This window comes from Diabrotica virgifera, chromosome 1 (genome assembly GCF_917563875.1).
Source record: "Diabrotica virgifera virgifera chromosome 1, PGI_DIABVI_V3a".
In the NCBI taxonomy this organism is placed as follows: Eukaryota; Metazoa; Arthropoda; class Insecta; order Coleoptera; family Chrysomelidae; genus Diabrotica; species Diabrotica virgifera.
Window position 1 is genome coordinate 201,941,465 of NC_065443.1, and position 22,241 is coordinate 201,963,705.

General features: G+C 34.8%; 1 protein-coding gene across 2 annotated transcripts in view; it reads right to left on the reverse strand.

The window, feature by feature from the left end:
* Positions 1-22,241, reverse strand: part of LOC114325807 (transducin-like enhancer protein 4) — a 1,285,138-nt gene that overhangs the window by 740,542 nt on the left and 522,355 nt on the right. For both annotated transcript variants that reach the window (XM_050641900.1, XM_050641898.1), the window contains one exon: positions 20,960-21,004. In XM_050641900.1, coding sequence (XP_050497857.1) covers positions 20,960-21,004 — 45 coding nt within the window. The remainder of the gene's footprint in view (positions 1-20,959; positions 21,005-22,241) is intronic.

Consider the following 22,241-nt stretch of genomic DNA (forward strand, 5'->3'; position numbering starts at 1 on the left):
TAATGAAAAATAGGTTCATATTCGTCAAATTCCAAATGGAATAATTTAACGTGAAATAACCAAAAATGAAGCACATTTCGGGGAAAACTCATTACAACTTATTTAAAGTGATTAAAAAAAGCTTCATTTTTGTTTTATAAAAAAAATTTCTAGCATCAAAATTAAACAAGTTACGCTCAAAATAAAGTTAGTCCCTTTTGGTTTTGGTAAAAAAATCGAGAAAAATCACCCCCTAATTAGTATCTTAAATGAACTTAATCGTTACGACTTCACAAGTTTCTTGACTCGTGTATATATTGTTTATATGATCTGTAAGTTTCATCGGTTCAAAGTCCTTATTATTGAAAGGGCTGTAGTTAAAAGGGGTTGAACGAGTCACTGATCACGAATATATGCAAATTTAGAAACACCAAATCTTAATCAATTTTTGTCTAACAGAAAAACAAAAAAATACATGATATTCAGAAAAGTAAATCTGACTTTTTCTGTTTATCGAGATTTTTGGTATCTCTAACAATTTTTAAGTTATTTTGAAAAATAGCATATTTTTCAAAATTTAAATTTTTAAAGATTTTACTTTAAACCAATTTTTTTCAAAAATAAGCACTTTGAATCGATGAAACTTACAGATCATATAAACACAACATAAGTAAAATAATTTGTGGAGCGGTAACGATTAATTTCATTTAAGTTGCTAAAATTAGGGGTGGGTCTTCCCGATTTTTTTTGCAATAACAAAAGGGACCAACTTTATTTTGAGCGTAACTTGCTTAAATTTAATGCTAGAAACTTTTTGTAAAAACAAAAATAAAGCTTTTTTTAAACAATTTAAAAAAGTTATAATGGGTTTTCCCCAAAAAGTGCTTAATTTTTTGGATATTTCACGTCGAAATATTCTATTTGAAATTTGGTGAATATGAATCTATTTTTCATTGGCTATAACTCTGGTTCTACGAGATCCAAAGACCTAACGCGTACACCATTTTTTTTACTTTTTTATAGGCTATATTTTTGCTAAGAAAGTTTTTTTCGACAAAATACTTACTTTCTGAGTTATTTGCGAAAAGCCGTCTAAAAATGTGGTTATTTTGTTGAAAAATGAACATATTCACTCGCAAATAACTCGAAAAGTGTTGACTTGGCGAAAAAGCTCTATAGAACAAAAGTTACTTAAAATTAGTCAGTTTACCCATTTCCGGACTTATTTTGGACATATATTTTTTCACCCCCAAAAGGGGGTGAAAGTCACCCCCAGGGCAAAAGCACACATCGGCACAATATCACTTTTTTTCTTTGACATGTAAGCTATACGCATGCCAAATTTCATGTCAATCCAAGCGGTTCTTTAAAATTTAGAGCAAAAACCGTGAAAGAATGGACTAATAAAAGTTTATCAAGAAAAACAAATACAGTGGTAAATAGATTGTATATTATAATGGTAATATTATTAAATTGTTTTCGGTCAAAATTTAATATAAGTTACGTAAAAATTTTCCGAGCGCGGATTTGAACCGAGCCGGGCGATTTGCAAAATTCGGCCGCTTGCAAAAGCACCGATTTTAAAAATAATTTTTAATAATTAAATGTAACTATATTTTATAATAATTTTAAGATAATATAAGTCTTTCTTTAGTCAATGACTGTAAAATAATTTCTTAATTGTTATAAATAGAGGCACTACGATTTAAGAAAAAAGAAACAATTATCTCGGCTTCAGTTGGTTGTAGAAAATTTTTATTTTTTTATATATCTTCGTTTCGTCTTCAGCAACAATAATCTGTAAGTTAGAAACTAATAGGTTGTACAGGGCCGCTTCAGCTCTAAATGTTTATAACGAAATTTGCCCCCTTATTTTCAAACCCAACATTTAGCTCGGCTTCAGTGGGTCGTAGAAATTTTTTATTTTTTTATAAATCTTCGATTCGTCTTCAGTAACAATAATCTGTAAGTTAAAAACTCGTAGGATGTACAGGGCCGCTTCAGCTCTAAATGTTTATAACGAAATTTGCCCCCTTATTTTCAAACCCAAAAATTAGAGGTTCAAAAATGTTTTACACATTTATTTACATCAGAATATGAAAATATAACTCTTTAGAAGGAGACTGGATGTTTCACCAACTCTCTACGATTTTTTTTTCAAAAAGTTAGAGCCTTCGACATTTGACCAAGATATCTAAGCAACAAATTCGTTAATCCGGCCGTACATTTTTTTTTATGTTTGGAATTGAAAGATCTTCATTTTAAAGCTTTAAAAAATTAAAAAAATATATTTGTACAATAAATACCGCATGTGTAAAAAACGGCTATTTTGGACCTTTCGCAGGCTGTTTTTTCAATAACCAATAAACGAAATAAACTTACCATAGCTCAAATTGTAGGTTTTTTAATTTACTACAAATTTCTATCAAAATGTTTTCTCTAGAATCAATATCCTAAGCTGCAAAATTAAAAATCTTTAAAAATTTCAAATTTAACAAATGAAAATCGCAATAAAAAGAAAAGCTCACAATATTTTTGGTCACATTTTAGTAGAAGTTATTCCTGGCATCGTCCTTTACAACACCTGATAGGTTTCAAAAATTCCTGAATTATATCACGTTTTTTCACCCACAACCTGGAGATGAAAAATATATTTGTAACAAGGATTATTATTGATATGTCCAAAATAGAAACATCTAGAGAAAAATAATTATACTGGCTCCACATAGTGGCGAAGGTAAAGAAAGGGGTGTATGACAACCTGCATAGCATTGTTTTGTAAACGGATTATGTCTTTAAAAGGATTTATACTCGTATAGCCAATTAAATGGAGGATATTTCGCTTAATCAACGTCGCCAAAAAGATATCGAGAAAAGCATATGACGCGGTGAAAGAGGAAGACCATTAATGAATTGAATGAAGGGCACGACAAAGTAAGATTTGTTAAAAGTCAGAGACTGTCATGGCTCGACATATCCAGAGACAAGAGGATACAAAATCAACAGAGGACATATTACCATAGACGCCGATAGGAAGACAAAAAAAAAGGAAAACCCAGAACAAGAAGGGCACAAGAGAGGTCACAATGGAAGATCAAGGCACAGCAGAGGTCTCAATGGAAGGACATAGCCAGGCAGGCAAAGGCCGATCCGGGATTATAATGCCAAAAGAATAAGAAGAAGAACTTGGCCAAAAGCTTTTAATTAGATTAGGAAGCGAAACATAATATCTTGTTAGATCGAGGTATAGATTAGTTGAATAGCCTATAAGACCTTATATGATCTACAATGACCTTTGACGATAAAGGGCAGCAAAGAAAAGTTCAATATGATTTTAGTCAGTTCTTGAAAACTCCAGGCTTTAAACCAATGGGCATTTACCACATAATTAGTACTTACCACAATTTGCATTTGTGACTACTATACTAAAAGTCACATAGGACACATAGGAAAGGGTAGCATAGGACAATGTATTTCTTTCCGGAGAACGGCCGACCACGTTGTCGGTTTGCCCCGAGCGGTGCATTAGGACCGGATTTAAGAATCATAGCACTGGAATATACGCGCACACCACAATTGCCTACGGTTGTATACCACTGTGCCGACATGAGCGACATCCATGCTCGCCATAAGACTAACACTGCATTCTATCTCTGGCTTTTACTATAGAGCTTGTGATGCTTTAGATATTTTTTTTCTTGTGTTCTAGAGATAGTTGAGCATTTCACAACCAAACTATCTGTCTATAGCGGATCGTGTCCGTTTATCTCTGTCTTGCGTTTGTCTTTTCCACGTTTGACCTAAAGTTCCTTTTTCGGTCTGCACTAGTGTAAGACAATAATCCGACATAAAATATCTGGTAATTCATTAAAAACGATTAAAACTTGTGCAAGAAACAGTAATCCGCCTGTGAAACCGGCATATATAGTGGATCGAGACGGAGGTGAACGGTGACCAAACAAAACTTTGGTTAAGATTTTTTACGAACTTATAATATTGTCTGTATTATTATAATCCCTCTTGTTATTCTTCAGATGTAAATCTACTAATGGTTGTTATCGATCACATTTTCCATTAACTCTCTATTTCTTGCAATGTCTATCAGAGATTGAATGTCGTTAATCCCTGTCCATTGCCTTATGTTTCGGAGCCAGAACATTTTCTTGCTTCCTATTCCTCTCTTGCCTTCAATTTTACCCTCGATTATAAGTTGAAAGAACTGGTATTTTTCGTTTCGCATGATGTGACCCAGATACGCCGTCTTCCTTTTCTTGATGGTTTCGAAAAGTTGGCGTTCTTGGTTGATTCTTTTAAGGACATCTACATTTGTGACTTTCGCCGTCCATGGTATCTTTAGGATACGACGATAAAGCCACATTTCGAAGGCTTCCAATTTGTTTATATCCCTCGTTTTGAGTGTCCAGCCCTCTACTCCATATAGCAGCACCGAACATACGTAACACTTAGTACACGTTAATCTCAGTTGAAGATCGAACTCTGAACAGGTCAGTACCTTCATGAATTTTAAGAAAGCTTGTCGAGCTTGCTCAATGCGATATTCTACTTCCCTGTCCGATGCCCAGTCTTCAAAAAACCACGTTCACAGGTATTTAAATTTGCTCACTCTTTCAATAGACTTGGCATTCAGTGTTATGGTGGAGATTTCAAGTGCATCCAGGTTTCTGGAGATGATCATGAATTTGGTCTTTTTGATATTAACCTCTAATCCCATTCGCTTACTGTATTCTCCGATTATAGTGACAAGTTGTTGAAGATCGACTATGTTGTCACAAATTAAGACACCGTCATCAGCATATCTTATGTTGTTTATCAATACTCTATTCACTTTGATTCCCATCTCTGCATCTTCCAAAGACTCTTGAAATATGTCTTCCGAATAAATGTTAAATAAAAGAGGGGAAAGCACACATCCCTGTCGAATACCCCTTCTTATATGTATGGGTTTGGATATAGAATTGTCTATTTCTAACTGTGCCGTTTGATACCAGTACAAGTTTTCAATGCATATTGTCTTTTTGGTCTCTATATCAAGTTTTTGAAGATCTGCATTAACTTGTGTTAGGAACGATCAAACGCTTTTTCGTAATCTAAAAAGCGTAGGAACACGTCCTTCTTCTAGTCGTAACAATTTTGGACCAGCACCTGTGTTGCTAATATTGCTTCTCTTGTTCTTAAGCCTTGCCTAAACCCGAACTGAAAATTACTAATATCCCATTCACATTTTTTGTATAATCTTTGATGTAGTATTTTTAAGAATATCTTTAAAGTGTGAGTCATTAGGGTAATGAGTCTGTGATCCTCACAACTTTTTGCATTGATTTTTTTGGGTAAGGGAATAAAGGTAGAGCGTAACCACTGTTGAGGATAGCAACCAGTTTCATAAATAATTAAATATTTTGTATAGTGCTGAAATTCTCCTTTCATCCAGCAGTTTGAGTATTTCTGAAGGGATTTCATCTTGTCCAGGTGCCTTATTGTTTTTTGAATTTCATATTGCCTTTTCTATCTCCTCTTTAGTGATTGACGGGCCAGTCAGCTGGTCATTGGCATAAGCTTCACCCATGGGTCTTTCGTCATGGAAGAGCTCCTGTATACACTAAGGTCTCTTTTTATGCGGATTTTTTTAATGCAATTTTGAAATTGTGCGGTTTTTATTTCATTCAAAAATTTCTATTAATAACAACTATTATAATAGGTCTGGATCACGCGTATGAAAAAAAAGTTGATTAATAGCAAGCTGAAAATTTGTTAATAGCTTAAGGGTGTCTAGTCGGATAAACTTTGATATATGGAAACACTGGAACAGGGGCAGTTTTAATTGTGGAACAGGTTAAAAATTTGGAACGGTCACACCACGAAAACGGCACATTTATTTTGTCCGACAGAACAGACTTAAACTCTCCGAACAGAGATTAAACTCTCATGCAAAAATCAGACTGCTATTTATCACGTGTCATAATTCCTGTCATTTGACATATTCTACATGTTCCACTCATTAAAACGCCCATTTGGTGATAAATAGCAGTCTGATTTTTGCATGAGAGTTTAATCTCTGTTTGGAGAGTTTAAGTCTGTTCTGTCGGACAAAATAAATGTGCCGTTTTCGTGGTGTGACCGTTCCAAATTCTTAACCTGTTCCACAATTAAAACTGCCCCTGTTCCAGTGTTCCCATATATCAAAGTTTGTTCGACTAGACACCCTTAAGCTATTAAGAAATTTTCAGCTTGCTATTAATCAACTTTTTTTCATACGCGGGATCCAGGCCTATAATTAATATTAACTATTCACATCCAGATATCAGTAAAGTGAGCGTTTGCAATTTGATTTGGGGATTCCACTTATTACATGATGTCGCTATGACATCATTATGAGTTCCACATTGAAAGGTATAACTTGTACCTACAGTAGGAAAAATGAAAGAATACCCATGAACGAACATATACGCGCTGTATTTTCCTGTCACCGTGTCACACAAAAAATTGGCTAGCGCAAGTACATGTAATAATTATTGTTACATGTACTTGCACTGGACAATTTTCTTTGTGACACGGTGACAGGAAAATACAGCGTGTTTTATATGTTCGTTCATGGGTATTATTTCATTTTCCGACTGTAGTTGTTTTGAAATTAAATTTTCTCGTAGCGGTGCTTCGTTAATTTTTATAAGTGACGAGTTTAAATTTTGCTGATTTCAAGTTGCAGTATAAAGCCGCGTCCTCACTGGTAAAAATTTACAACGAACCAGCTGTTCGTCGCAAAGATTTTCATTCTCGAGGTAAATTGTGCTAATTTTAGACGCACACAATACACAAGCTTCATCGATTGTCGGTTTTTGAGCGAAGATAAAAGGATTTGCGTCGCATACGGTTTGCAGTGTGAAAGAACGATAAACAAATTTTTGATGGTCGAGCAGGTAAATTCGCGACGCAAATTTTTACGACAAACCATCAGTTCAATACGCACGTAAAAATTTACCACTGAGGACGCTGCTTTATATGCAGCACTTTTTTATTTCTAGATTGAAACTTTGAAACGTTTAAAGCGAGTGTCGTCAAGTTTTACTTTTCATAAGAAGAGGTTTTTGCCAACTCAATATCCTAAGTCTATTTTTTTATTTCTTTTTTAAGATTTTATTTGAAATTTTGGTGGACAAACGTTTTGGTTCCACATGATTTTAGAAAATTACGGAACGTATCCCTACTTTTTCATTACAAGTAAAGTCTTTTTTAATGCGATTTTTTTATATGCGCTTTTCTGTAGAACGTATCCACCGCATAAAACGAGACCTTACTTACTATAGGTTTCCCATATATGAATTTTCTCCTTTTCACCCAGCACTATCTCATCATAATCACTATAATCCCTCACCCCTCACTAAATTTCCACTTGAACCAGCAACCTAAAATATACAGTCTACACAACTGAAATTATATTAATAATTTCATATAATATGTACATGCCTTAATTGTACACTTACATACAAAGGTTTTCCAGCGGCGCTACTGTCAAGTGTGTATATCTTTACGTGGGATAGCAACGTTGCCAGAATCATGTTGTTCATGTATGAAGAGGGTCTGTTGGCAGTATAGGGTGCGTTAATTGCCGACGACGCGGTCTGTGTATGCCGATGTTACCCCATCCATGTTTGCATATGTAAGCATCACGTGTTTACTGAGAGATGTCAAATTCCGGTAGGCCAGGCTCTTGGAAACGGATTACAAATTACGGAGGATGATTTATTGACATGTAAAGAAGAATGTGTGTAATTTGTTTAATTCAAAATACATTTTACTGCCATCAGAAAACAGGAAAAAATGTTTATTTGACAAATAAATATTGTTTTTTTGCTTAAATTCAATATTAAAGCAGCCACAAACCTGCCTCTTGGCAGTTTGAACATTTAATTTAAGAGAAAAGCGATGACTAGTTTTCAAATAAACTTTTTTTCTGTTTTCTGAGAGCAGTAAAGTGTATTTGAAATTAAATAAATTACATTCATTCTTCTTTTTATGTCAATAAATTTAATCCAAACAAATTTGTTTTGGACAGACCATTTTACTGCCATCAGAAAACAGGAAAAAAATGTTTATTTGACAAATATATATTGTTTTTTTCTTAAATTCAATATTAAAGCAGCCACCCACCTGCCTCTTGACAGTTTGAACATTTAATTTAAGAGAAAAGCTATGATTATTTTTCAAATAAACATTTTTTTTTTGTTTTCTGAGAACAGGAAAGTGTATTTGAAATTAAATAAATTACATTCATTCTTCTTTTTATGTCAATAAATTTAATCCAAACAAATTTGTTTTGGACACCCTGTATAAATAATTATGTTAATATTTATATTACTGAATAGAGAACTAAATTACCTTTCAAATGAGCTATCACATGACCCCTATTCTCGTTAAAAAAATATCGATGACGTCATCACGCCGAGATGGGTGACGTCACTAGTATGATATATCATGTCAAAAAGTCCTAATTTAAAAATAAAAATTGACTTATTTCGGGATTTTTTTTAAAATGGCCCATTCATGAAAAAATGAATTTATTCCAACCTTTACGTGCTCACTTTATATACAGAGTGGGCCAAGGAAAACAGTCCACCTCGATATTTGGCAGTATCTATTAGATTTTAAGGAAATGACGAAACAGGTCGATTTTTGATCTAAGGGGGACACATTTTTAAGGCACACATATCTGTCATTTGTCAACCCCTTCCATTCCACTTCCCCCACCCCGTATTTTTAAATAGGGAATAGGGGTCGTGTGCTAGGTCATTTGAAAGGTTAGCCAATTCTCTATCCAGTAATATTAGCATTGATATAATTATTTATACAGGGTGTCCAAGAAAAATTATTGAGTTAAATTAATTGACACAAAAAAAGGATGTATGTATCTGCAATGTGTATTGGTATCAATACATTTTCTTCCCAATCTTTCGGTGTCTTGTCTGTTCTCCATGTTTCCCTCATTATTTGTAGTAGCCAAACTTGCCTCGTTCTCCCACGTACTTCATCATCTCCGGATCTATGTCATCTGCACCTACCGCTTTTCCAATCTTTATTCTTGCCAATCCTTCTTCAATATCTTTGATATGAATTTCGTCTACTCGATTGTCCCTATCCTCTTCTCTTTCCTGTTGTCCTCTCCCCTTATTTTGTTGGTTGCTTGCCTCGAATTTTTTTTTATAGTGCTTATTCCATATGGTTAGTATGTCCTGTATGTTTGTTTTCAATTCATTTCGCTCATTTCTAATTCCTCTTATTTGTTCTTTCCTTTTTGTTCCTTTCATGCTTCTTATTTTATTCCGAAACTGTTTATTGTTATTCCCAAAACCGTCTTAATTCTTCTATTCTTTACCATATAAAATTTAAAATGACTTAAAATTCCAAATAAATGCATCCACGTAAAAGCTGTTGAATATCGCATTGTCATCGAGTTCTGAGATATTCTGAAAATTTCAGATCTCTAGCTATTCGGGAAGTATGTTTAAAATCGATTACACGATTTTTCCCGGACAAAGTGGCAAAGAGACAGACAGTATTATAAAAACGTTGTAAAATTAATTTAAAGAATACTAACTACGACCTAATGACCTAAGTTTCACATTTTATTGAACATGATGTGCCGCCTGGCCTACGTATTTCCACGCTTCGCGTCGAGTTGAAGGGGCCAATGTTAGCCGCCCCCTGAGACTTGATTTGAATATGGTCGGGTGTTTAATTTTGTTGTTTAATGGAAGTTTGTGGTTTTTGAACGATCGCAAAGAGGGAGAGCGACATTATCTCGTGGTGTTATCGAGTGGTAGCGTTCTACCTAAGCACGTAGGAAGAGATTTAGTGAGATGACGACGTCTCTGCGCTGCGGGTCCAGAATGTAAATTTAATTCTGACGAAGTGGATCTGGAGAAATTAAATAAAGGTGAGAGGTTGAAATCGGACAAGATCAAGTCGAGCGAATTTTGTGAGATATAACAAGATTTAAAGTTCCCTAGAAAATTTACCTAGAACATTATCTGACAACAATAGAAATTCTACTTAAAAACAACAGGAAGTTAAAGTATGTTTTATACAGAGTGAGTTTTATGTATGGAAAGGCTCAATTATCCCGCAAACGATTTTCACGATTTTTATGATTGTAGTGAGTAAGGATCTTGTGATGCTGCCGATATTATGGTGGTATTTGCATTGTTGTCAGATCTTGTTCGTTTTTCTGGAAATCTAATGAAATTTCTGATTTCAAATGGGACATCCTGTATATTTTTGCGTTTTGAAGTCCTTAAGAAATACTGATTATTTTTCATGTAATATTCCATATACATAAATAACGGACTTTTGAAATTTAGTGTCTCTCTCTCTCTCTCTCTCTCTCTCTCTCTCTCTCTCTCTCTCTCTCTCTTTCCCTCTCTCTAATAGTTGATCGTTGTTTGATCAAGTGTCGTGATTTCTTACCCACCTCTTTTCATCGGCTTCTATTTTGACCGTGCAAGTTTGGAAGATCGGCACTTGGTTTCGTAATTGTCAAGGCCATAGCCCAAAAAAAGAATAAGAAGAAAAAGTAAGATTGAGATTATGTAATTAAAAGGTAAACATTGTATGTATTAAATACAATTAATTATTAGAATGAAGTATTACAAGTAAAATACCTACAATTAATTAAATTCACATTAATAATTACATATCATATCAATATTGTGGAGCAACATTAATGTCCGATTTCATAATGACAGTAGGTATGAAATATGTCAAAATTTCAATTGACAATATGAATTATTTAAGAAATATGCTAAGAAAGTTTTAAGATTTCTCCGTTACTCGCGCACGAACGTTTCTCGTCTCCCCTCCAATTACTTGCACACAGCGAATACTGGTTGCTGGTTGCTGCTGAGTGCTGCCGAATGTCTTGCTACCGGCTTTCTGCACTTGATCTGTCCATCGAGTGTGTGAGCGACATCTGTCTCTGTGACTTTCAATGTTCACCGAAATTATAAGTCACGTATAATATAAATGAAAAATAGATAGAATATCTCGGTCGTGTTTAGGCGTAGAGTTCTCTTTACTACGTGTATTGTGTGCATTTGCGTTTATTGTCAGCTGATTTGTCAACATACAGCGATGAGCGCGTTAATAACCGGCAAAATAACGCAAAAGATGGAAAACATATTAAGTTGTAAGATAAAAAAAAGATGAAACTAGTAGAGGTGGGAAATTTAGCGATAGAAACCTATAAATTTACGTTATATTGACTGTTTCCCATCTTTAGACGTATCAGAGGAGTATGTCAACTAAAAGTGTCACAGTGGTAGTTGCCAAACTCGTCCAATACGTCTAAAGGAGGTGTGAAACAATAAATATAATGTAAATTTATAGGTTTCTATCGCTAATTTGCCCACTTTGTAAATAATTGTTTAGTACTTAGTGTGCCTATAAGACATATGTTTTCAAAAAAAAGACTAATTAATACACCAGGCAGTCGGCCTACGTTCAGATCAAATTAGCACGTAGACCAAGCCACATCTCAGTTCTCACAAATCCATTAAGAGTTTTTAATGTACACTGTACATTTACTCCACGTGCTCTACACTCTATCAAGGATTGTCCGCTTTTGTTAAAAAGCAATTGGTTAAAAGTTGGGTGGTGCTACTTTTATGTACCAAAATGTCAGAAGTTTTCTTCGGGTTTTTTTCGTCCCCGCCCCTTTACAGTCAGGATCTGCGTGACAGTGACTTCCCAACAATAGTGAACATAGACATTCAAAAGACTAACTAGTAAGTAATACTGTAGCTCTAGTTTTGTTGATGTTTATTTTGTTTCTCTTAATTTCCTAGTTTGTTTGACTTTTTTGTATTTCTCTCTCGTTAATAAATTGTTAGTACCTTTGGATATCTTTTAAGATTTAAGATATTTTAGGATTTAAGACATTCTTAATTATTACAGGTAAGAGTTCTCATATTATTTTTTGTAATCAGCAACCTATGTATGTTTTACTCTCCCTTTAATTTGGGGACATTCTTCATGTCTGTCCTATTGTGTAGATATTAATTTTATCGACAACAATTATTATTAATAATGAAATTAAGGGAAATAACAGTGTTTAGCTTTGATCAAAATGTGTGACCGGATCAAACGAGATAAATCCACCCAACGCAAATGATTAATATTAAAGGTAACAGTAAATAATGACCAGAAGCGTAAAAACCCTCGAAAAACAAATTTTCTTTGTAACATCAATTAAACTGCCTTATGGACTTAGTTGTATAAACTATTCGGCAAGCAGCATTCCCTACGCTCGACCAGCAAGCACGTTCGTGTAAAATATTCAGTTCTAAAGTAGTTACGTTAATGGCTTTATTATTTTAAATGCGCGAATGGTAAATCCCTACACGGAAATTTACTTTAACGTTTAACCAGACTCAACTTTTCTTGTAGACGTAACTTGGACGACGCCAAAAATAGGTCTGAATTGTAAAATGCATATGTCTCAATAGATATTATAAAACAAAGTAAAAAACGGACTTAGCAGAACTTTGGTCTTTACAAAGGCCGTGGATGAACTTGTCATGTCATGTTGATGGTTTCCAACGTTCGAAGATCACGTAGCACATGAAGAAAAGGAAAAACGAATAGACACATGGCAATATAGGATTGAAAATTCATTACTGCCGAGGTCTTCAAGTTATTGGCATTAGATAAATCCACTACTATTCAATATATACAGCGAAACAATATGTCAGGAAGCGCTCCTAGAGCAAAACATTGGTATGAACATTACCGGAGAGTTAATTAACAATATACGATACGTTGATGACACGCTAATAGTAACAGATAACCTAGCAAATTTACAGTATTTGATGGAAAACATAAACACTCAGACCAATAAGTATGGTCTAAAACTGAACATCAAAAAGACTAAATTCATGATTGCAACAAAGAAGCTATACAGCAATGTGAATTAAACCATAAATAATCAGCCAGTTGAAAGAGTTACGTCCTACAAATATTTAGGGGTTTGCTTCACTGATACTAATGACCAGACAAGAGAAATCAAGAGGCGAATTGAGATAGCGAGACAATCGTTTGTTAAAATGAAAAAGTTCCTATGCAGCCGGGATATAAATATCTCTATTAAACTTAAGAACGAGAATGTTAAGATGCTATGTTTTCTCCGTGCTGCTGTACGGCATGGAAGCTTGGACACTTAAAAAGATAAACATCAAAAACATTGAGGCATTCGAGATGTGGTGTTACAGGAGAATGTGGAAAATACCATGGACAGAAGGAGTAACAAATCACGATGTTTTCTCTCTGTTAAGACTCATAATCCAAGGAAAAATCTCGGGAAAGAGAAATGTGGGACGTAGGAGGATTTCCTGGTTGCGAACTTTAAGGGAGTGGTATGGGTGCAGTTCAATACAGTTGTTCAGAGCTGCAGTCAACAAAGTTAAGATTGCTGTGATGGTAGCCAACCTCCGATAGGAGACGGTACTGCAAGAAGAGAAGAAATGAAGAAGTAGGATAGTGGTCTCTGGTTTAAACTTAGCCGAAAATGAGTAAGTCTTAAGTAAGAGTTACTAGGTAAGTCTTCTTCTTGATGTGCCTATCGGTGAGGAATGTTGGCGATCATCATGGCAATCTTTATCTTATCTGCAGAAACGCAGAAAAGTTGCACAGATGTTGTGTTGAACCAGGTTCTGAAGTTATTTAACCGGGCTGTTCTTCTTCCTGGACCTCGCTTCCCAAATATTTTTCTTTGCAGGGCGGCTTGTAGGAGTTCATACCTGGATTCATTTCGCATAATGTCTCCGAAGTATTGTAACTTTCGAGATTGTGTGGTGCTTTCGTGGTTTGATGGAAGAACCTATCGGTTCTTGTTCATTCTTTTGAGGACCTCCTTATTTGTGACCACGGGATTTTTAGTATTCTCCGATATAGCCACATCTCAAATGGTTAAAATTGGGTAAGTAAGTATATAAAAATAAAAATCGAAAATATAGAGACCGAAGTTTAGGAGTGTATAAGATCACTTGTAGTACATACTTAAGTATACATAGGTCAGACAGTAAGAAGCTTTAAAATTGAGTAAATGATCAAAGGGCTAATTTTGTTCACAATAAAACAAACTCAATATACAAAAAACTCAATATATCATCTATTTGATTAGGTACAGCAAGTCATCAGCTCAATAAACAACATTCGAAACAAATGCATCCATAAATGTCATGCATCAACGTGCACAAGGCTAAACAATCGTCAAAACCTGTCTTGTGGTATATTTGTCTGAAAAGTCTAATTCTGACAATCAACAATAAATATTAACAGTAGATATCTGAATATGTCACTTTGTTCATACGCAGTTGGTCGTCGGATTTTTCGAAATTGTAGACCCTGGCCAAGAACGGATCCTTGATTATTGTTGATAAAATGTAAGCTTCGATTACCAAAGAGCCTTAGCATTGAAACAACGCACTGCTAATATGGCGAAATTTCTCGACAGTTCTTAACAGCGTTGTTGTTTGAAAGTTCTCAGTTGTTTAAAATTTCGAGACAATTTGAATATTATATCAATGGGAAGATAACAATTAGTTTTATAATAATCAATGATAAAAATGACAACTACAGCGTACGATTACAATTTTATATAAATTTCGGTACTATTTATTTTGATGAATACTGTGATGTCGTATGGTTGTGTTATTCTGTCGTTTTGTTAATTCGGTTAATTTAGTATATTATAATAGTTGGTGACTTTAATATTTTCTTTAGCGTTTACTAAGAGCCTAGTTTATTATGTCTAAATTTAATCTAACAACCTATCATCATCATCATCATCATCATCATCATCTAGCGTTATCGTCCATTGCTGAATGTCTTCCTTCCCTTGAGCTACCATCATCCAGTTCCCGGAAGTTATTTTTACATCGTCACTCCAGCGGGTTGGTGGTAGATTTCTGCTTCGTTTGCCGCCAGCAAGCGCCATTCCAATAATGTTCTAGCTAGCCCATCAGCCATACGGTGTTCTTGCCACATGACCTGCCCATCTCCATTTCTTTTTAGCTACATGTTCTACTCTTTATTGATTTTTGTTCTTTGACTGATGGTAGTACTATTTGGTATTCTGTCTCTTCTTGTGATTCCTAGCATGGCGGCTCTCTCCCTTTTCGGTAATGTTAGGGTCTCTGCTCCGTATGTTATCAGTGGCAATACGCATTGTTCATAAACTTATCTCTTCAGACATATGGACATATCATTTTTACGTATTTCCCGTAGTTTACCAAACCTATTGCTGTATCTCGTGCGTTTGGTTATTCTTTCCAATTTGTATCTCGTTTCCAAGGTACACATTTATACACACAGAGTGAGTTTTATGTATGGAAACACTCAATTATCTCAAAAAAGGCTTGCACGATTTTTATAGATTTTGGTAGATAGGGGTTTTCTAATACGACGGCCGATATTATAGTGCTAATTACATTGTTGTCAGATCTTCCGTTTTTCTGTAAATCTAATGAACTTTCTTATTTCAAATAGAATACCCTGTATATTTTTTTGCGTTTTGAAGTCCTTAAGAAATATTAATTATTTTTTATGTTATATTCCCTATACCGAAATGCCATAGTTTCGGAGATATTGCTTCTTCTTCTTCTTCAGGTGCCATCTCCGCTACGGAGGTTGGCAGTCATCATAGCTATTTTAATTTTTGAGGCAGTAGCTCTAAATAGTTGTTTTGAGCTGCATCCAAACCATTCTCTCAGGTTCTTCAGCCATGAAATTCGTCTTCTGCCGATGCTTCTTCTGCCATATATCTTTCCCTGCATTATGAGTCGCAGGATGCCATACTTCTCGCCCCGCATTACATGTCCGAGGTACTGTAGTTTTCTTTCTTTAATTGTAAGTTCAACTTCCTTCTCTTTACCTATTCTTCTCAGTACTTCATTGTTCGTAACTCTATCTACCCAGGAAACCCTCATAATTCTTCTATATGTCCACATTTCAAAGGCGTTAAGTCGTCTCATTGTCTCTACATCTAACGTCCATGATTCCAGTCCATAGTATAGTACACTATATACGGAACATTTTGTTAGGCGTACTTTAAGAGCTAATGTTAAATTAAACTTTAAGAGATATTGCTACATTTATTTAATAAAAAAATTAAACAAATTATAAAAATCAATTTTTTTTGGCCTGGGTAAACATTATTTTAGGCTGTTTGGGTCATTGGGAATCAAAAGGATCTGTAATTTTTCTCTAAAATTAATCGTTTCCAAGTTATAAACAATTTAAAACTGAAAAAAATCGAACATAAATAAAAAATACTATTTTCAAACTGCGAAGTACCTACCCAAATTCAAATTCAAGCCTTATTTTATCAGCTACCGATAAGTAATTTGAGCTTGTTTCATTGTAAAACATTGTTTGTTAGTTGTTAATGCAGCCCGATCGCCCGTGCTCTCATATGTCCTTCATTAACAATTAAAAAACAATGTTTTAGAATAAAACTAGCCAAAAACTCTTATGATATATAACTCTTCTTATTAGAAGAAGAGTTGAGCTTGAATTAAGGTACTTAGTAATTTCAAAAATTACATTTTTTACTTGTGTTTTTGAACCTTGAAAATCGTCATTAATCGATTTTTCAGTTTTAAATTGTTTATTAGTCGAGAACGATTAATTTTAGAGAAAAATTACAAAAAACCTTTTTTGTTCCCAATGATCCAAAGAACGTAAAATAATGTTAGACATTATTTTACGTTCTTATACCTAAATTATGGCATTTAGGTATAGGGAATATACACCATAAATAATCAGTATTTCTTAAGAACTTCAAAACGCAAAAATATACAGGGTATTCCATTGTAAATAAGAAAGTTCATTAGATTTTCAGAACAACGGAAGACATGACAACAATGTAATTACCACTATAATATTGGCCGCATTAGACAACTTCTATCTACCAAAATCTATAAGAATCGTGCAAGCCGTTTTCGAGATAATGTTTCCATACATAAAACTCACTCTGTATGTTTCTTTTTGCACTTTTGTCATTATTTGAGTTATGCTTATAGACCTGGATCCCGCGTACCAAAAAAAGTTGATTAATAGCAAGCTGAAGTTGAAATATTGAAATCATACCTACACCAGCGAACATTTAGAGTTAAAATGGAAAACGAGTACTCTGAGTTAAAGCAAATAAATGCAGGGGTTCCACAAGGTAGCGTTCTTGGACCAATACTATACCTTTTGTACACATCTGACATTCCGGAGAGGGAAAACATCCAACTGGCCACATTTGCTGATGATACAGCAGTCATGACAATAGGAGCAACTATAGAGGAATCTACAATTAACTTACAAAATGCAATTAATGGCATAGAAGGCTGGTCCAAAAAATGGCGTATAAAGTTTAATGAACAGAAGTCAGTTCATATTAACTTCACTAACAAGAAAATCAATAATCTTCCAATTATCCTAAACAACAACGTTGTTCCTAATAAAAAAACAGCGAAATACCTGGGTTTAAATCTCGACGTCAAACTAAAATGGAAGGAGCACGTTAAAAAGAAAACTGAACAGATGAAGATAAAGTACAAAAATATGTATTGGCTAATAGGTAGGTACTCTCAACTTTCCATCCAGAACAAAGTACTAATTTACCAACAGATATTGAAACCGGTGTGGACCTATGGCCTACAATTATGGGGCTGTACCAAAAAAAGTAATTACCGAAATTTAGAAACGCTCCAGAACCGAATATTAAGGAATATTGTATGTGCTCCTTGGTATGTTCGGAACGACGATTTGCGTAGAGATCTTAAAATCGAATCTATTCCAAATGAAATTAAGAAAGTCGCCAGGATACATGAAGACAGGCTCCATAAGCATCCTAACCATGAAGCACTTCAGCTCCTTGTCAACGAACCCCAGATGCGAAGGCTCAAGAGGACTAAACCGTTCGAGCTCGTGTAATGTGTGAAGTTGTGCCGGGCTTAGTTAGTGTTGTGCATTGTATTGTAGCCACAACAAATACGTGAGCAATTAGTGAAAAGCAGAGTCAGTGCTGTGCTGTGTAGCCACAACAAAGAAGTGGACACTTCATGTAAAAAAAAGCTAGGATGGACCAGGTGACATCTAGTTTACAAACATTTTTAGGGAAATTAGGTTAAAGAAAAAATACTGATTAATCTTGTAGATTAGGTGTATTTATATTGTTTAAATAAAAAAAAAATAGCAAGCTGAAAATTTATTAATAGCTTAACGGTGTTTAGTCAGACAAACTTTGATGCACGGGAACACTGGAACAGGGGAAGTTTTAATTGTGGAACGGTTTATAAATTTGAAACATCAGATTACGAAAACACGTCCCATGTATTTTGTCGGACAGAACATCCAATTGATTTGTTACCCTTTCATTAAACTCTCATGCAAAAATCAGACTGCTATTACTAACTAACCTGATTCCTGTCCTTTGACATGTTCTTCGTGTTCCACTCATTAAAATGCCCAGTTGGTGATAAACACCAGTCTGATTTTTGCATAAGAATGTAATGAAATGGTAACAAATTAAATGGAAGTTTTGTCCGACAAAATACATGGAACGTTTTCGTAGTCTGGCGTTCCAAATTTTTAACCTGTTCCACAATTAAAACTTTCCCTGTTCCAGTGTTCCCATACATCAAAGTTTGTCCGACTAGACACCGTTAAGCTATTAACAAATTTTCAGCTTGCTATTAATCAGCTTGTGCCATGACTTCAAGCATATGATTTGCCGTGCCGGTGTTATCCGTGATCAGAATGATGTCATCTGCGAACGTAAGGTGCGTCTATCTTTCGACATCAATATTAATGCCTCTATAACCACAAGACAATGATTGCATTGCTTATTCAAGGACATCTGTGAAAATTTTAGGCGAAATGGTGTTCCCCTGTCGAACTTCTCTGTTCACTTCACTTTAAGTAACGTTTACACGTATCCAGTAACTGGTGCCAGTCTCACTGGAATGCGAGTGCTTGACTAAGACAGCGCTGGATAGGTTCGTTTACACGTATCCAGTAACTGGCGCCAATCTCACTGGCACTCTTATTAAAAATCCTAATACGGCCACTGAAACCACAGGTACGACAGCGCCAGCGAATGGAACGCTGTGTTTACACGTGTCTACAACCACTGGCACGGGGTTAGAGGGGACGCGGACGAGTGCCACTGGCACGAAAAATAGACCAGCCTTCTATTCGAGACAGCGCTGGCAGACAGCGCTGGACTGGAACAAAAAAGCGTTTACATGATGCCAGCACTGTCGTTCCAGTGCTACTGGCGCCAGTTACTGGATACATGTAAACGCGCCTTTACTTTTTGGTCGTGTCGTGAATTTTCACAGTTAAGGCGGCATTGTTGTACACATATGTATTTTATCAGCCTCGTGTATCTACAATCCACTTAATTGTTCCAGGTTCCAGTGCTGCTATTATTGATGTTAATTCCACCGAATAAACCTATAAACTGGCCTAATCGGGCCTTTAAATATTCGGTTATTTTTCACCTAATTCATTTTTTATTCCAGCCTAAATGCACGTCATTTTTTAAATACATCTAACTAAACCCGAGGCTTCGGTGCCGCATTCTTTTCCTTCCCGTCTCGCTCTTTTTCATCAAAAACATGTCGTTGGTATTAGAGCGGATTTCAATGACATCGAGATGTTTTTACGGAATTTTTTGACAGGTTCTCTTTGTCTCTGCCCAAATCACCGAATATTCCGAAACATTTTAAACGTTCCACTTTGGTCGCCGTTGAATTTTACAAGGAGAGGCCTTTTAAATGGCCCTTGTAAAACAAACGTGATCTTTTTTTGGTTACTATCTGTATCAGTTCGGGAGATTAGTGAGTAGCAATTTAAGTGATAGTCCAGGAACTGATAGAAAATGAAAGGAAATTATGTCTGCTATAAAATATCAAATTACCGTTTAATCAACCGAAGAACAAAAAAATTGCAGACCCAAATAATAAACAATCTTCTATGAGTGCTTCACTAGCGAAAATTAAATGAAGCTTCTTTGATATGCTCTCGTGAAATTAAAGTTATAAACAATCCTATGAACATTTTCAAAAGTTCTTGATTTTGCAGTGTTATCACAAACCGCCAAAAAATTACTTGATTTATTTTTAAATTGTAGCTGTCAAATTGTGATAATAACTTAATAGGTCTGGATCCCGCATATGAAAAAAAAGTTGATTAATAGCAAGCTGAAAATTTGTTAATAGCTTAAGGGTGTCTAGTCGGACAAACTTTGATATATGGGAACACTGGAACAGGGGAAGTTTTAATTGTGGAACAGGTTAAAAATTTGGAACGGTCACACCACGAAAACGGCACATGTATTTTGTCCGACAGAACAGACTTAAACTCTCCGAACAGAGATTAAACTCTCATGCAAAAATCAGACTGCTATTTATCACCAAATGGGCGTTTTAATGAGTGGAACATGTAGAATATGTCAAATGACAGGAATTATGACAGGTGATAAATAGCAGTCTGATTTTTGCATGAGAGTTTAATCTCTGTTAGGAGAGTTTAAGTCTATTCTGTCGGACAAAATAAAAGTGCCGTTTTCGTGGTCTGACCGTTCCAAATTTTTAACCTGTTCCACAATTAAAACTGCCCCTGTTCCAGTGTTCCCATATATCCAAGTTTATCCGACTAGACACCCTTAAGCTATTAACAAATTTTCAGCTTGCTATTAATCAACTTTTTTTTCATACGCGGGATCCAGACCTATAATCCATTGAATATCCCGTTTTATATTTTAATGCTAGATAGCTTAGCCTTTAATGCTAGATAGCTTAGCCTCATTTTAAGTAAGTTATCATTTTTTCTTACTAGCTTTATTAAGGAAAATTGGCACATTTTAAATAAATCGTAACACTGAAGAAAAAGTGAAAAAACAATTGTTCAGACTTACCTGTTTATGCATTTCAACGTTGAGACCATATGACATTTCGTAATACTGAAACAAATAAAAAAATAATATTAGTTTTTACAATGATAAAAAAGTGTATTTTCAATTACGATGCATCTTAATTATTGATCTCTATTTGTGACAGTAATGATCAACTGATCCTTATAATAAAACGTTCTTCATTAATTCTTATAGGAGGCAATATAAGAACAAAGATAACAACAAATAACCACGGGAGTTTAACCACGAGATAAGGAAAATGATAAAGCAGGCAACAGAGAAACACTTTAAAGAAAAATGCAAAGAGATAGAGAACCTTCAAAAAAGATACGATCTATTTAATCTACACAAGAAAGTCAAAGAAATAGCAGGACTAAAAAAATCTCATTGGTGCACTTCTGCATAGACACCGGATTACTATAACACAGACAGATGAGAATGTACAGCGCTGGGCAGAATACATCGACTAACAACTGTTCGACGATGAAAGAGGGGACCTGGAACGCACAGATTGTCTCCCCAAAAAGAAAAACCACGAGAATTAGATAATTATTGCACCATATTAACATGATGTCCCATGTGCTAAAGTTGCTGCTGAAAGTCATCCATAACCGAATATAAATATCATAAACTGGATATTCGTTCTGAGCTTCGCTGGTATTGCTAACGGATTACTAATGCAACTCTCGTTGGAAATTTTTTAATTTATTATTTAATTTTTATCGCGTAATATTAACAACGCAAAAAAGTAATTAAATTGTAATCGATTTTTTTAAAGATTTTGCTACTCATTTTGATGTTCTATTGATGAAATATTAGTTTCTTACTTCGGATACTTTCACAACTGTCGTGTAGATGGCGCTTAGATTAATAGATTAATTTATAATTACATATTACGAAATATTAAAAAAACTTTAATTCTGTATTTAAAACGTAAGTATATTTAAGGTAAAAATATATATAGCACAGCTTTGACCAGCTAATATTTTTTCCTATTAATGTTTTTAATTTCAATATTTTGTTTCCCCTTGATGTTTTGCCTTAAATAGGCAGGATTGTTGATATTTGTTTCAGAGTTGCGACTGCATAGCTTCACCGAGGATGCATAGATGCTGAAATAGCTATATGGAGATGGAGGTCCAACTCTGAATTAAATAAAAACAAAAACTGCCTTTATATTTTTCAATATTTTAAATTAATCACTTTGACATTTATGCCAAATTTCCAGAAAAAGTTCACTGACTTGTCACTACTGGCGCTCATGAACTTTTAAATATCCCCTCTA